The sequence below is a fragment of the Lagenorhynchus albirostris genome, chromosome 18, assembly GCF_949774975.1.
Source record: "Lagenorhynchus albirostris chromosome 18, mLagAlb1.1, whole genome shotgun sequence".
Classification (NCBI taxonomy): Eukaryota; Metazoa; Chordata; class Mammalia; order Artiodactyla; family Delphinidae; genus Lagenorhynchus; species Lagenorhynchus albirostris.
Genome location: NC_083112.1, coordinates 561,395 through 577,207, shown reverse-complemented (window position 1 = coordinate 577,207; position 15,813 = coordinate 561,395). Strand labels below are relative to the sequence as shown.

The window sequence follows — 15,813 nt, the reverse complement described above, 5'->3', positions numbered from 1 at the left end:
AGATTCTGATGGGTTGTCCATTGACAGTTTCGACTAAATACTGTAGTTTTCAATCTTTGCAGCACATCTGTGGAACGTAAAAAGGAAAAATGCCTGAGATCTAATCCAGTGGGTCTGGGTTGGAGCCATGGGATCTGCATTTTAAAAAGCCCTTCAGCTTGCTTATTTTCCTTGGCAAAGATCGAAAACCACTGGCCATATGTTGCAGTGAGACATATGTTGAGACGAGAATAGTAGTAGCAGTTGAATTTTTTATGGGACCTGGGGAGTTTTAAGGGAGAGCTCAGGGTCATTGGACAAGGCAGACACAATTCATACAGTTAACAGTATAAATGGCACAACATTCTCTGTGAATCGCGCTCTGTGGGATTTTGGTGTGGCAACTTTTAGTTGGGCTTTCATCCTATATGTGGAAGGGAGTATTATCTCAAATGATACATTAATTTTTAGTTTTTAAAATATTTCATCTGGGCTGGAGGTCTACAGCCTAGGGTAAGCCAGGCCAAATCTGAACACTGCCTATTTTTTTCTGAACAGTTTTTTTGGAACACAGCTGTATTTATGTTTTGTTTATGGCTGCTTTGCCCCAAAATGGCAGCGTTGACTAGTGGTGACATAACTCTGAGGCTGTGTCAAGACTGCATGGCCAGCAGAGCCTGGAATACTATCTGGCCCTTTCCCCAAAAAGTTTGCCGACCTCTGATCTCAGGCCAGTCTGAGAGCTGGGGGGGAAATCTATAAAAAGAGGCTCATGTTAACCAAACTCATAAAGAGTTTGTGACTTAAAATGTAATTGTATTAACTTATGTGTTCTTTTTCAGTGTTTTTAGAAGGTTTATTGAGCAGAGTGCCTCATATCCTAGAACCTTGGTTCTTGGTTCTGAAGAGTCCAAATTAGTATTCAGAAGGTTCATTAGTAGTCATGGTTATAAATCAGCAAAAGTTATGGGAAGAGCTGCCACATTGGGCCTGTTGTTTAATTTTATGCCAGTCCCTTCCTGCTTCTTGAGTGGGTATTGTTTCTCTTATCATCATTCCTTGATTTAATTATAACCTAACCCTTCCCCCCATGTTCGCTGTACAAAACTCAGGGCAGAAACTGTAGCCAGTAATGAACTTTCATTAATAGGTGCTGGCAGAGCCAACCTATCCCAGGTGTCACTTACTAATGAGGAGGTACAAATACGTTTTCTGAAATAGTTTGTGAATTTTTGAGAGAAGCTGCCATTTTGTGGTTTTAACATGACCATCACTTCTCTTTTTCAGTAAATTATTTAGCTTTAACAAGTAATTTGGTTGTATTGAAGTAGAAGATTGCGTTATTTTGGAAGGCTAAATATCTGACACAGTTGAACAAAGGACATATTTCACAGGGGGTTTTTATAGCCTCTTCATCATCCTGTGGAAATAACTGAAGAATTATTTGCTGTAGTGTTTGGAGTCAGATTTAGGTGTGGGAAGGTTATTACCTATCGCTGGTATAATGGCAGCCTGCTTCTGATGGTTTGGACATGATGGTAAAAATCAGAATGGATAATAACAGTTATACTGCAGTGGCCTCGCATAGAATGTTGTAGTTGTGCCCAATTTTTTGTTATTAATATGTTTTATTTATTTACTAAAATAATTTGGTTTCCTGCAATGAGCGAAGAACTTTTCTGAATATTTAAGGATGGTACATAATTGGAACTTAGACTCTTATCATCAAATGAAAACAAAGATACATGTTTATAATGTTAACATATACTCTAGGAAGTGATCCTTAGGATTTTGATGATTTGGGGCATTTGTGTTGAAGATATAATACCAATTTTAACCAGCTGTTGAAATCTTTGATCACTTCTCAAAAGGATTATTTAATAATTTTAATAATATCTAATTATTTGTAAGGAAAACTTTAAAATTTTCTTTTTTAACATCTTTATTGGAGTATAATTGCTTTGCAATGGTGTGTTAGTTTCTGCTTTATAACAAAGTGAATCAGCTATACATATACATATATCCCCATATCTCCTCCCTCTTGCGTCTCCCTCCACCCTCCCTATCCCACCCCTCTAGGTGGTCACAGAGCACCAAGCTGATCTCCCTGTGCTATGCGGCTGTTTCCCACTAGCTATTTCACATTTGGTAGTGCATATATGTCCATGCCAATCTCTCACTTTGTCCTGGCTTACCCTTCCCCCTCCCTGTGTCCTCAAGTCCATTCTCTACGTCTGCATCTTTATTCCTGTCCTGCCTGTAGGCTCTTCAGAACCATTTTCTTTTTTCTTTTTTAGATTCCATATATATGTGTCAGCATATGGTATTTATTTTTCTCTTTCTGACTTACTTGACTCTGTATGACAGACTCTAGGTCCATCCACCTCACTACAAATAACTCAATTTCGTTTCTTTTTATGGCTGAGTAATATTCCATTGTATATATGTGCCACATCTTCTTTACCCATTCATCTGTCGATGGACACTTAGGTTGCTTCCATGTCCTGGCTATTGTAAATAGAGCTGCAATGAACATTGTGGTACATGACTCTTTTTGAATTATGGTTTTTCTCAGGGTATATGCCCAGTAGTGGGATGGCTGGGTCGTATGGTAGTTCTATTTTTAGTTTTTTAAGGAACCTCCATACTGTTCTCCATAGTGGCTGTATCAATTTACATTCCCACCAACAGAGCAAGAGGGTTCCCTTTTCTCCACACCCTCTCCAGCATTTATTGTCTGTAGATTTTTTGATGATGGCCATTCTGACTCGTGTGAGATGATAACTCATTGTAATTTTGATTTGTATTTCTCTAATGATTAGTGATGTTGAGCATCCTTTCATGTGTTTGTTGGCAATCTGTGTATCTTCTTTGGAGGGATGTCTATTTAGGTCTTTTGCCCATTTTTGGATTGGGTTGTTTGTTGTTTTGATATTGAGCTGCATGAGCTGCTTGTATATTTTGAAGTTTAATCCTTTGTCAGTTGCTTCGTTTGCAAATATTTTCTCCCATTCTGAGGGTTGTCTTTTTGTGTTGTTTATGGTTTCCTTTGCTATGCAAAGCTTTTAAGTTTCATTAGGTCCCATTTGTTTATTTTTGTTTTTATTTCCATTTCTCTAGGAGGTGGGTCAAAAAAGATCTTGCTGTGATTTATGTCATAGAATGTTCTGCCTATGTTTTCCTCTAAGAGTTTTATGGTGTCTGGCCTTACATTTAGGTCTTTAGTGCATTTTGAGTTTATTTTTGTGTATGGTGTTAGGGAGTGTTCTAAGTTTCATTCTTTTACATATAGCTGTCCAGTTTTCCCAGCACCACTTACTGAAGAGGCTGTCTTTTCTCCATCGTGTATCCTTGCCTCCTTTATCAAAGATAAGGTGACCATATGTGCGTGGGTTTCTCTCTGGTCTTTCTGTCCTGTTCCATTGATCTATATTTCTGTTTTTGTGCCACTACCATACTGTCTTGATTACTGTAGCCTTGTATAGCCTGAAGTTTGGGAGCCTCATTCCTCCAGCTCCATTTTTCTTTCACAAGATTGTTTTGGCTCTTTGGGGTCTTTTGTGTTTCCATACAAATTGTGAAATTTTTTTTCTAGTTCTGTGAAAAATGCCATTGGTAGTTTGATAGGGATTGCATTGAATCCATAGGTTGCTTTGGGTAATATAGTCATTTTCACAGTGTTGATTCTTCCAATCCAAGAACATGGTATATTTCTCCATTTGTTTATGTCATCTTTAATTTCTTTCATCAGTGTCTTATAGTTTTCTGCATACAGGTCTTTTGTCTCCTTCGGTAGGTTTATTCCTAGGTATTTTATTCTGTTTGTTGCAGTGGTAAATGGGAGTGTTTCCTTAATTTCTCTTTCAGATTTTTCATCATTAGTGTATAGGAATGCAAGAGATTTCTGTGCATTAATTTTGTATCCTGCTACTTTACCAGATTCATTGATTAGCTCTAGTAGTTTTCTGGTAGCATAAAATTTTCATCCAAACTCGGACAAGTGAATATGAGTACTATGTAAAATTACTTTTTTTTTTTTTTTTAACAGCAGGCATAAAATAAGCTGTCTCAGGCAAACCAGGATGTGTGTGTGGTCACCCTAATCATATGTTACGATTATAAGTAGCATATTCCCCCTCTGTTTTATCATTCACGGTTAGGAGTCTTTTGAATGAATCCAGATTGAAATGGTTACCATGTCCTTTATATTCTTTAACCACTTCATCAGAGGACACTTTGTTGGACTTAATTATTTCTATGTCATATTAGTTGACTCTAGTGTCTTCATCGGCCTTAGCTCCCATTAGAGTCACAGAGGGGCTCATATTCCACAAAAATTCCCATATCCCTTTTTCCCTCCTGGGGAGTGTGTATACTCAGCACATACATAACTTTCCCTGACTACTCACCCCAGCTGTGATCCTATATCATTTTTAATATGATTCTTTTTTAGTACTTATATTGCCATCTAAATATTTTCTCACAGTTGTCCAGTATTTGAGCCCTCTTGAGCTTTTTGAGGTCAGGAATCTTGTATTTGTTATATTGTAGTTACTGAGATGTAAATTGGGAGAGTTAAATAGTTGCTTGATGTCTTCTTTTTCAGATGACAGCGTGCAGCTCAATCATAGTTTTGAGGGTTCTTTATGAGCCACCAAACCTCAGTATTTTTATTTAATACTAACATTTCAGGTGTTCAGCATCAGTGGTTTTGAAACATAGGTGGCATTGAAACACACCTATTGATGTATTTCTGTAGAGTTCATAATGGAGTCACATAGTAAAGAGTAAAATTTAAATTTATTTATTTTTGGCTGCATTGGGTCTTCGTTGCTGCATGCGGGCTTTCTCTAGTTGTGGCGAGTGGGGGCTACTCTTCGTTGCGGTGCGTGGGCTTCTCATTGCGGTGGCTTCTCTTGTTGCGGAGTACGGGCTCTAGGCATGCGGGCTTCAGTAGTTGTGGCTCACAGGCTCTAGAGCACAGGCTCAGTAGTTGTGGCCCGTGGGCTTCGTTGCTCTGCGGCATGTGGGATCTTCCCGAACCAGGTCTCGAACCTGGGACCCCTGCATTGGCAGGCGGATTCTTAACCACTGCGCCACCAGGGAAACCCAAGAGTAAATTTTAAACAGTAAAATAACCATTTTTTGTGCTTGGTTTTCAGCACACGTAACTTTTTAGTATTCAGATTCCACTTGACTATCCCTTCAAGATAGTTAGTCTTACACAAAGACTGGAGGTTCCCTTTAGTAGGAAAAATTTGTTCCCTGTTTTTCCTGTGTTCAAAACAGTCCTGAGCTTCATAGAGGATACAGAGGGGAATCAAGCGCAGAGTCACATCTTTGAGGATTTTAGAGTATTTTAGGGACCGGGGACCTATGTGGGGTAGGTTAAGAGACGCAGCTAAAAAGTTCTGAGAGTTTAGAGAAAATTGTATGCTGGAGAGTGAATGTGTAGTCTCTGCACTCTTCTGGGGCTCTTTTGGGTGCATTTTAAAAACTGATGTGATTGGTTTATTATTCCACTGTGTTGTAGGTATACCTCTGTCTTTTCATTTGAAATGGTAAGTTCTTCTAATCTTACTTGGTTCAGAATGGTCAGATCTTTTAGGTAACGTTTACGTTTTTAGAGGGGTTGGAGAAGAGGAGAGTCAAGATTGGCGAATACAAGTGAACTAAAGTGAACATGTTTTTGAAATGTCCACTACATGCAATGCAAACAATAGGAATTTTGTTCAGTAATTAAATAGCTTGAAGTAATAACAGAAGGTTCTAGGAAGACATAAAAACTTGTTGGTTCTGCTTTGTGATTTCTTGTTGTAATATTTAGAGCCCCCTACAGGAGTTCTCCTACACGGGGATTATGTAAAAAAAAATTTTTTTTTAGGCCAATCAGTATCCCGTATCTTTTGTACTTCATGTTGAGGGCATGAAGCTCTGTAGTATCACCTGAAATGTCAGAATTTTTCTACCAAAGCGAACTAGATAAATGTGAATATCGATATCCATGTGTAATTATTAACTAACTGCTAGTGGCAGGGAGCAAAAAACTTGGGTTTGTAAGCGTGCTCTGCTGATGAAATGCATTTACTTCTGTTTGAAATTTCAAGTAATTTAAAGTAAAATGGGTGAGTTTGCCTCTTTGTCTTATGATATCCTCCACTACACTGTGTACCACGTTTCAAATCCTGTCTTTTCTGGTTATAAATTTGCCACAATTCTCATAATATATATAACGTCTTAATTTGACGTATTATTGCTTTTTCTAAATCCTGCTTTTAAACAATAGAAATGCTTGTATATTAGTTTAGCTTATAATTGTAAATTTTAAATAACTTTTTGAATTGTATTTAGTTATTTAAATATTTTAAATATTACTATATTTTGAATCTGTTGCTTTGAGTTATCTACTTAGAAACAATATATAATTTGTCAGGATTTCAAAGCTTCTGGTAGACTGCTAAGATAACTTGTTTTATGTCTAGTATCATGAATAGAAAAAGACACTCTCCTCTTTTAAATACGTTCTTAATCCTTCATACATTGGAACACATGTGCTTTGTTTGCTTTCTTCTGTTGGTGGGACCGATTTGGAATTGCTTCTTATGCAGCTTATATTTGCTCTTTAATCTTTCATCCCTTGATCTGGCCAGTCATGATAGTTGTTTTGATTTTGATATGGAAATGTACTGGGTAAGAGGTTACAGGTAAAGAAATGCAAACCAGTCACCAGTATTATATGTGCCTTGGTAAGATGTAATTGAAAAGTAGTCTGTGTTGTAGTCGGTATTCAGATTGCTGATTTCTTTAAGAGTTTGGGATAAAATAACTAAATTTGAAAAATAATTATATATATTCCTAATTAATTTCAGTTTTTAAAAGCAGCTTTTCAGAGGGATTTTGCCATGACAATTGAAAAGGATAAACTTGAAAATGTCCCTCAGGTATATAGATTAGAAATAAAATTCTAAGCTCAGTATAAATTTGTTTTAAAAATTGATTTGTTTAAAATATTTATTCCCTTCTGTCTCTTGATGCATGCTAGATTATGTGTAGTTATATTTAATTCATCTTCAATTAGAAAGCCATCCTATGTTTTAAAAAGTGGCAATTAATTTTGCTACATGGTCAGTTGAATTTGACAGTGACCTCAGAACAATCTGTTTACAAAGTTACCTGAACCAGGCTTTAAAAATACACTGTTGGGGGCTTCCCTGGTGGCGCAGTGGTTGAGAGTCTGCCTGCCGATGCAGGGGACGCGGGTTCGTGCCCCGGTCCGGGAAGATCCCACATGCCGCGGAGCAGCTGGGCCCGTGAGCCATGGCCGCTGAGCCTGCGCGTCCGGAGCCTGCGCTCTGCAACGGGAGAGGCCACAACAGTGAGAGGCCCGTGTACCGCAAAAAAAAATAAATAAAAATACACTGTTGAGTGAATGTAGTTTAAGAGGCGCATGTGTTTAGCTTAATCAGTACAGTAAACTAAGGATAAAGCCCCCTACTTGTATTTGTGGTTCCTTCTATTTCTGATTCAATATTTAACAAGTAAGAAATGTTTATTATTTCATGACTAAAACTTGTGACATAAATTAAGATATAATTTATTCAAAAAGAAACATTTTTAAAGTTTTTAAAAAGTAAATTTTTTAGAGTAGTTTTAGGTTCACAGCAAAATTTAGCAGAAGGGACATTTCCCTCGCACCCCATTCACCCCACATACGTACAGATGCCCTCACATCAGACTCCTACCAACATCAGATTCCCACAGCATACAGGGTGCACTTGTGTCTTACACATCCGCATCACCAAAAGTTCATAGTTTACATTCGGTGTTGCACATTCTCTGGGTTTTGACAAATGGAAAATGACACGTACTCACCATTCAGTCTCACACAGAGTAGTTTCACTGCCCTAAAAATTCTCTGTGCTCCACCTGTTATTCCTCCCTCCCCATAATTCCTGGCAACCACTGATTCTTTTCCTGTCTCCATGTTTTTGCCTTTTTCACAATGTCGTATAGTTGGAATCATACGATATGAAGTCTTTTCATATTGGCTTTTTAGTAATATGCATTTAAGTAAGGTCCCTCCTCTATGTTTTTTCATGGCTTGATAGCTCATTTCTTTTTAACATTGAATAATCCATTATCTGGATATACCACAGTTTGTTTATCCATTCACCAAATGAAGGACATCTTGGTTGTCAGTTATGAATAGAGTTGTTACAAATATCCGTGTGTAGATTTTTGTGTGGACATAAGTTTTCAGTGCCTTTGGGTAAATAACGAGAGGCGTGATTGCTGGATCATAGGGTAAGAGTATGTTTAGTTTTGTAAGAAACTGTTAAATTGTCTTCCAAAGCAGGCATACCATTCTGCATTCCCACCAGCAGTGTATGAGAATTCCTGTTTCTTCACATCCTCACCAGCATTTCCTATTGTCACCATTTAGGATTTTGGACATTTTAATAGATGTGTTGTGGTAACTGTTTTGTTTTAATTAGCAGTTCCCTAATGAAATGTGATGTAAAGTTTCACTTAAGCAATCATAAACCTGAGGAACGTTTCCTCAATACTCATGGGGGCAGGCATTTTAGAATGCAAATTGAAGGGAAAAACCCACTATAAATTTTATATTTTAAAGATTGTCTTATGTTACTTAAAATATCCCCCCCCAATATAACAGTGAGTGATATAATGTCTTGGAAAGTGTTGTTTTTTATTACTTGAATTGAAAATGTTAAGTCTTCCACACTTTCTCTGTTGGTTATGTTGGAAAGTTTGCATGCTATTATTTGAGCTCTATTAATAGGAACATTTCTTGTTTCCCTTTTTAGTTTATTAGAAGATTAATTTCTTGATGCACACCTTTCCATAACTTAACACTTTTTAAATGAGTGGATAATTTCTTGGCAAAGTGGCCTACTTTTTTGTGATTTTAGTTTTCTTTATACCTTTTTTTTTTTTTTTTTTTTTGGCCGTACACGGGCCTCTCACTGTTGTGGCCTCTCCCGTTGGGGAGCACAGGCTCCGGACACGCAGGCTCAGCAGCCATGGCTCACGGGCCCAGCCGCTCTGCGGCATGTGGGATCTTCCCGGACCCGGGGCACGAACCCGTGTCTCCTCCATCGGCAGGCGGGCTCTCAACCACTGCGCCACCAGGGAAGCCCTGTTTATACCTATTTTTTTTAAAAAATATTTCACATAATTGATTTTTGTTCCATTCTTGTAAATATGTTTGTTACCTAGTATTTCCAGATGCTGACAGTTTGTTTTCTCCAAAGAATGTTTGACTAGCTATCTAACAGTCTTATTATTCTTGTATGTAAACTTCTCTAGTGAAGGAAAAGCTATATTTCCAAGTGCTAAGAGTAATTTATTTTTAGGAAAATTTCTAGGAATATTTAATGATAAAAAGGTTGAATATTGTTACTTGCCAAAACTTACATGTTTCTCTAGAATTATATTTCTTTTAGATTTAAAAGTTTTAGTTCAGCATTTTTATATCAGGATTTTTAGCATTTTCTTTATTAAGACATGGAACCTAAGTGGCACATTGTGATCCTTAGAAAATCCTTAGAAGTTTCTTTAGAGACATACATGAGAGAGGACTTTATGAATTAAAGAAGAATGATGGTGGCTGTTAGGACTTAGACTGATCAGTGTGTGAGGTGAGCACATTTTGTCATTGACTGCAGAATGTTATTCCAGTTGATAATTACATAGAGTCAATATTTGTTTAAATTAGATTACCTGGAAAAACCCTAAAATATCTTCAAAAATCACAGATTGATATCCTGAGTAGTAAGTATTAAAGGAAAAAAAATCAATATTATACATAAAATAATGTCAGGTTCTGCACATTGGGGTATACTGGTTTAGTTAATTTACATTAGTGCAAAATTTCTGCCACTTTACATTTTCACGAGTAAATATTGACTGGAATTTAAAAACAGTGGTTATCAAACTTTTTGGTTTCAAATCCTTTTTTAAAGCTCTTAAAAATTATTGAAGACCCCAAAGAGCTTTATGTTTAGGTTATATCATTGTTTACCATGTAAGAAATTAAAAGAGAAATTTAAAAGAATATATGTTACAGTGGGAAGAGTGGCCTTATTTTTACATTTTTTTTGAAATTTCTTTAATGCTCAACTTTGTGTAGTGGGAAGAGTGTTATTTTACTGTTTTACAGTGTTTGGCTTTATAAGAAAATGACTGGCTTCCCATATTTGCTTTTGCATTATTCCACCTATTGCAAAATGCTCTTTTGGTTAAAAAATACGAAGAGAATCTGGTTTCACATGGATAAGTAAGTGGAGAGAGGTATATATATTTTAACCTTTTCAGCTAATTGTGAATATTGTTGTTTGATGCTGCAGTGAAACTTGACAAGCAGTATTTTCTTAAAAGTACTCTTTTGCATTAGAATCCATTGGTCTACCTTTGAGTGGATCTTCTCCCTATGCATGAGTTTGTAATGTCATGTACTGAGCTGAAAAATATTGACCAGTTGAGTTACACAAATCATAAAAATGTTAATGTATTTTGTTATACAAAGTTAGAAACAAATCACATTTCTTAATATCAGCCACTCATCAGAAATCACTGCCAGGTACACAGGTCACTATTCGGTTTGTCTGTCAAATGCTGTCTCAAGTAAAAATCTTGCTCCAAGAAAATGTGTCTTATTCAGCTTTCAGCCCAATCATAAGAATGGTTTTTTTTTTGAAATAACCACCATATTTCAGAATGCAGCAGAAATGCTTAATGTATATGTTTTGTTGCATAGAATAATAATAAGACATGTACCTAAAGTTAGAGATTTAATAAAATTAATCATTTTTACTGCTTCATCCAGGTATTCATAGTTGAAATTATTATTTTTTTAATATAAAAGAGTGTTTTAATTCTTGTCCTTATAAACTATAAAGACAATCATGATTTGGAAATGAGACTGTACCAAACAATGGCCAAAGAAGAATTGTCCATTCTATGCCTTCTCTTTTGTCTGGTCACTCGGAAATATGTTATCAGCTGTAATTGTTGTTGCTTGTCATCTCACATTATTTTTATCCATATATTCACCATAGTCTACCTTCCCGTCCACATAAATTCGAGACCCCTTTTTCACATACTGATATGCCACATCTCTTGAGGCCTGGTCAGAATACTGAAAGTCTGTGCCGTGTTTTTGACTGACCTCACCCATTTGGTGTGCTTCATTTTCCCCGATCGGCCACATCTCATTTGCTGCCAGAGAAAATATTGTGACAGGGTTATTCTTTCCACCTGTCTCATGACAGGGTCCTGACCTACTCGATGAAGTAACTGAACACGAGTCAGAGATCTTTTCAGAACCAAACTGGTAGCTGTTTCAGACCCATGTCTTAGAAACTGATGAACTACCTGTACTGCAGTTCTTTGAGGACTTCCCTGGTGGTCTAGTGGTTAAGACCGTGCGCTTGTACTGCAGGGGCACCTGGGTTCGATCCCTGGTCAGAAAACTAAGATCCTGCATGCTGTGGCTCAGCCAGAAAGAAAAAAAAATAAAATAAAATCCAGCTCTTTGAAACATGGCTTCTGTTTTCTTTTTTAAAATTATTTATTTATTTGTTTAAAAAATTATTTTTTGGCTGTGTTGGGTCTTCGTTGCTGCATGCGGGCTTTCTCTAGTTGCGGCGAGCAGGGGCTACTCTTTGTTGGGGTGCATGGGCTTCTCATTGCGGTGGCTTCTCTTGTTGTGGGCTCTAGGCGCATGGGCTTCAGTAGTTGCAGCACGTGGACTCAGTAATTGCAGCTCGTGGGCTCTTGAGCGCAGGCTCAGTAGTTGTGGTGCACTGGCTTAGTTGTTCTGCGGCATGTGGGATCTTCCCGGACCAGGACTCGAACCCGTGTCCCCTGCATGGGCAGGGGGATTCTTAACCACTGCGCCAGCAGGGAAGTCCTGTTTTATTTTCTTACAATCTAATCTTCAGTCTTTTCTGGATGCTCGGCTGGGACAGCCATGATTGAAATCATTTAAATGTAGTTGTATTGTAATGTCTAGAGTACAATGATTACTGGTAAAAATTGAATGCCAGTGCCTTGGTTTGTGCTGAAACACCAGGATTTTTGCCCACCATCCCTGCGAGTGTCTCAGTGAAAAGCCCAATTAGACCAGTGTTAGAACTGTGTTCTAATAAAGTAGTTTTGAGTTTGTGCACGTCTTGGATGTGTCTTGGGGACTCTCTTCAATCCAGGAACCACACCTTGAGAACAACCTTTTTGTTGATGGAATGCTGCTTTGATATGTGGCTTTGGAATCAGTTGTACTTTACTTTCTTTTTTGGTAAATTTAGGCATATTTCACTGACCAGCTTTCAAGAATACATATGCAGAATTCTTTTTCTTTGTTTTTCCATAAAATACAAATTAACATTTTATTATTCAATTTAAAGGCAGTGAAATGTGAGAGAGGTTTCAGCTTCCTGGGAAATGAACTTGAACAAGAGAAGCAAAATGTGTCTAACTAGTAGACATGGGTTTTTTTGGTTGGTTGTTTTTGTTTTTTAACATCTTTATTGGAGTATAATTGCTTTACAGTGCAGAATTCTTTTAATCAAAAGGCACAGTCTCTTATAAACATGGTAAGAATACATTAGAAATCTTGCCTTTTGTTAGTCTTGGAATTCTTGAAGAATGAAGGTGCCCTGTGAAGAAGAAAATTCTGTGAACTCTATTTTGGCAGAAGTTTATAGGTCAGCTCAACCACTTGCTACATGTATGACCCTGAGTAAGTTATTGAGCAGGTCTATGACTCAGTTTTATGATCTCTAAAATAGGATAACAGTAGACCTTCATAGGGTTGCTATGAGGATTTATTGAATTAATTAAAATGGAGTGTTCATCATAGCTTTTATCATTTTATATTGCACTGCAGTCTTTTGAGATTTTTACGTATAAGTTGTTGCCTGTTAAAGCACAATAATTTTTGGTAAAGTAATAAAGCATCATTAAAATTTGTATTATAAAAATATCACACATGTATCAGTTCTAATTTAAAATATATTAGAAGAATTCTTAGGAGAAGTGAGGGCCTTGTTTATGTATTGCTATTGGGGTGGGTACATAGTTAAAGTGCGCTTACTCAAGTGATTCTCCTTATTGATATTTGATATATCAAGTTATAATGAGAAGTAGTGTCTTAATTTCTGTTGATAACACTACCCTTAAATATTACTTCTGCCTCTTGCATTTTACTAGAAGTATGTAGTAGCGGCTTTATAGAAAGAATAACCTTAAAATATGACTAGGAAGCTAGGGTGTTGGGGTATTTAAGGGGGATTTGAAAATTGAAGTCTCAAAGAGTGAGACTAATAATTACCCTCTGTTAGTGATTAGATATTGCCTTTCTAGTCTTTCATAGTTAAGACAAGTCAAAAAATATGTTACACCTTTGTCCCTAAAAATGTTGGGGCCATAAAATCCATGTATTTTACTCTCTGGTGCTGGAGTGCAAGCAGCTCTTCTTGAAGAGTATCTCTTATAAATAGTACCTGGAAGATTTTGGGTATGCACAAACAGTCCACACTTTGTCAGTAGGCTTTGCTGATGAGGAAATGACAACTTGGTTTAATTTATTGATAATAGTGCTAAGTGTGATTAGAGAATAGTATTTTCCCTATAATTGCAAAATTATATGAGTTCATCAGTAGTCAGTTTTATAAAATAGCTTTTTTGCTAGTCAGTAATAGTATCCATTAATCGTCAAATGTTTTATGATGAAAGAAATTTATTTTTTGGAAAGTTAAAAGTTAGCTTTGGGAAAGCTTTGGTATTTACGTTTTCTAGGCAATGAGAAATGTTTCTTCATGAAGCTATTATGTGAGTGGTATTTTTCTCATATCATAGCTTCATTAAAGGTTAACTTTTGAGGCATCTCTGTTAGGTTAGATGGGCAGTTGATTTGCTGCTTAGTGGCATTTATCTATCATAGGCTTTTATTTCTAGCTTTATAGGTGTTTTTCACTATATTTTAAAACCAACCCATTTTATTAATAAGACTGCTTTTAAAAGTAGAAAAATGATGCTTTCTTTAGATTTAGACATTGCTACTTTTGCCTCAGTGTTTTTTATGATTGCTACATTTAATACACACTTGTCTGGTATTGCACAAGATCATTAAATAGTAGTGTAAATTTCAATTATGATATGTTGGGTAATTTCACCTAGAGATTTCATTGAAGTTAATTCTATATAACTATTGTTGGTAAATGGGTTTCTAGGAAGTAGTTTCTATACTGAAACTTAAAACGTTTTGTACATTTGTATGGCTTTTTATGTCACAGGTAACCTCAAGAGCATTTTGTTTCAGAACTTTCCAACTGTGTAATAACACTTTTATTTTGGTTTCCAAGAAAAATTCTTGTTCAAATAAAGGAAGCAAAATTATGTCGAGCTTTCAGTAATTGTTTGTGTGTAGTGGAGGCTTTCATGGTATATCTGTAGGTCCTGGGTGAAATAATACTTGAGTACTTGAATAAAAATGCAAAGGTGAATTATAATATTTCAAAAATGAAAATTGTCTATAACATTATTTTTGGTTTAGTACCCCACAGCGGCTTGTGTTGTGTGTTTGAATACATTTGAATACGAAAGTGGTAACGGTCATTTCTGTTTTAAGACTTTAGAGACCTGGGAGGGAAAAATAGTTGGTCCTGGTGGTCATTATTGTTAGATTTTTCTTCTCTTAGAATCTAGGCATGTGTGTATGATCTCTAGGGATAATAACATTACAAATATCCTGTAGTAGGTTTTTTGTATGACTCATTGATAATATAGCAATATAAATTGGGTGCTCTAAGCTCTTGCAGTATATTAATTAAGCCTGGGAGACTGAAGTTTCTTTTCAGTGTTCTTATTAAGTAAATGATGTTGGAAATTTAAAAATATTTTAATGGAACATGATGTCGCAATTTATTCTTTTCTTTTTGATTTTAGATGGGAAATGTAAAGTCCTAAGATCGATAGGTTGACTGTGACAACTATGTTTACTTACAGAGAGAACAGGAAATGAGAATGGGTGATATGGGTCCCCGTGGAGCAATAAACATGGGAGGTAGGGATTTGAAGCAAACCCTTCTGTCACTTACTTGTCATTTTTCAGGGACCTGTACATGCTATTTGTGTTATCTACATATCAGTAACAAACAAAAATTTGCAACCAGCGTTTGTAAGTGGTGAAATTTCCTACATTTATTTAATGAGAAAAAAAATACCAGCATATTAAAAATACATGCCTAGGAAGAACATTTTTATTCTGTTTATTCTTAGGCTAAAAGAGGTATTATGTTTTAATAGATATAACAAAAAGAAACCTGTAAACAGGTTTTGGTAAATGACCTGAAACTTGTTGAGTCATCACATGGTGTAATAAAGCTATGTTGTTGCATTTTAAAAAATCAGATTTCTTGCCTTGAAATTGGCTTTTTTATCTTGGAATTTTGATAGTTTCTGAGTTGTAGTGTATATAAACTTTTTGAGAGTATTTTATTTCTATTTTAAGATAATTTTTTGTGTAACTTTGAGGCTATTTTTATTCCTTTTACTGAATGTTTAACTTATTTTGCCCTAACCCACAGTATTGTGCACAGAACTGCACTGTTCGGAGACATCTATGACTTGTCAAGTAAATGAGATGTGTCTTGCATATTTAGACTAATGTGTATGTTTAGAGTTGATGTGAAGTTTTTAAGAAAGTGCCTATATTAGCATCTTTAATATTGATTGCTTGTATAACCAGGTTGTTAGGGCAGCAATATCAAGTAAATAGGCTAAGGGAAAAATAAGTATGGGATGTTTTCA

The 15,813-nt window shown here is 36.1% G+C and overlaps 1 protein-coding gene and 1 pseudogene across 13 annotated transcripts in view; one reads left to right on the top strand and one right to left on the bottom strand.

The window, feature by feature from the left end:
• PSPC1 (paraspeckle component 1) overlaps window positions 1–15,813 on the top strand; it is a 94,332-nt gene that overhangs the window by 37,010 nt on the left and 41,509 nt on the right. For 8 of the 13 annotated variants that reach the window (XM_060128866.1, XM_060128869.1, XM_060128868.1 and 5 more), the window contains exon 7: window positions 15,010–15,067. The exons of 4 other annotated variants lie outside the window; for them this stretch is intronic. In XM_060128866.1, the coding sequence (XP_059984849.1) occupies window positions 15,010–15,067 (58 nt within the window). Of the gene's footprint in view, window positions 1–14,949; window positions 15,068–15,813 lie in introns of those variants that run through there. One more of the 13 variants, XM_060128874.1, reaches the window with a different exon arrangement.
• LOC132508852 (single-stranded DNA-binding protein, mitochondrial-like) lies at window positions 10,961–12,312 on the bottom strand (annotated as a pseudogene).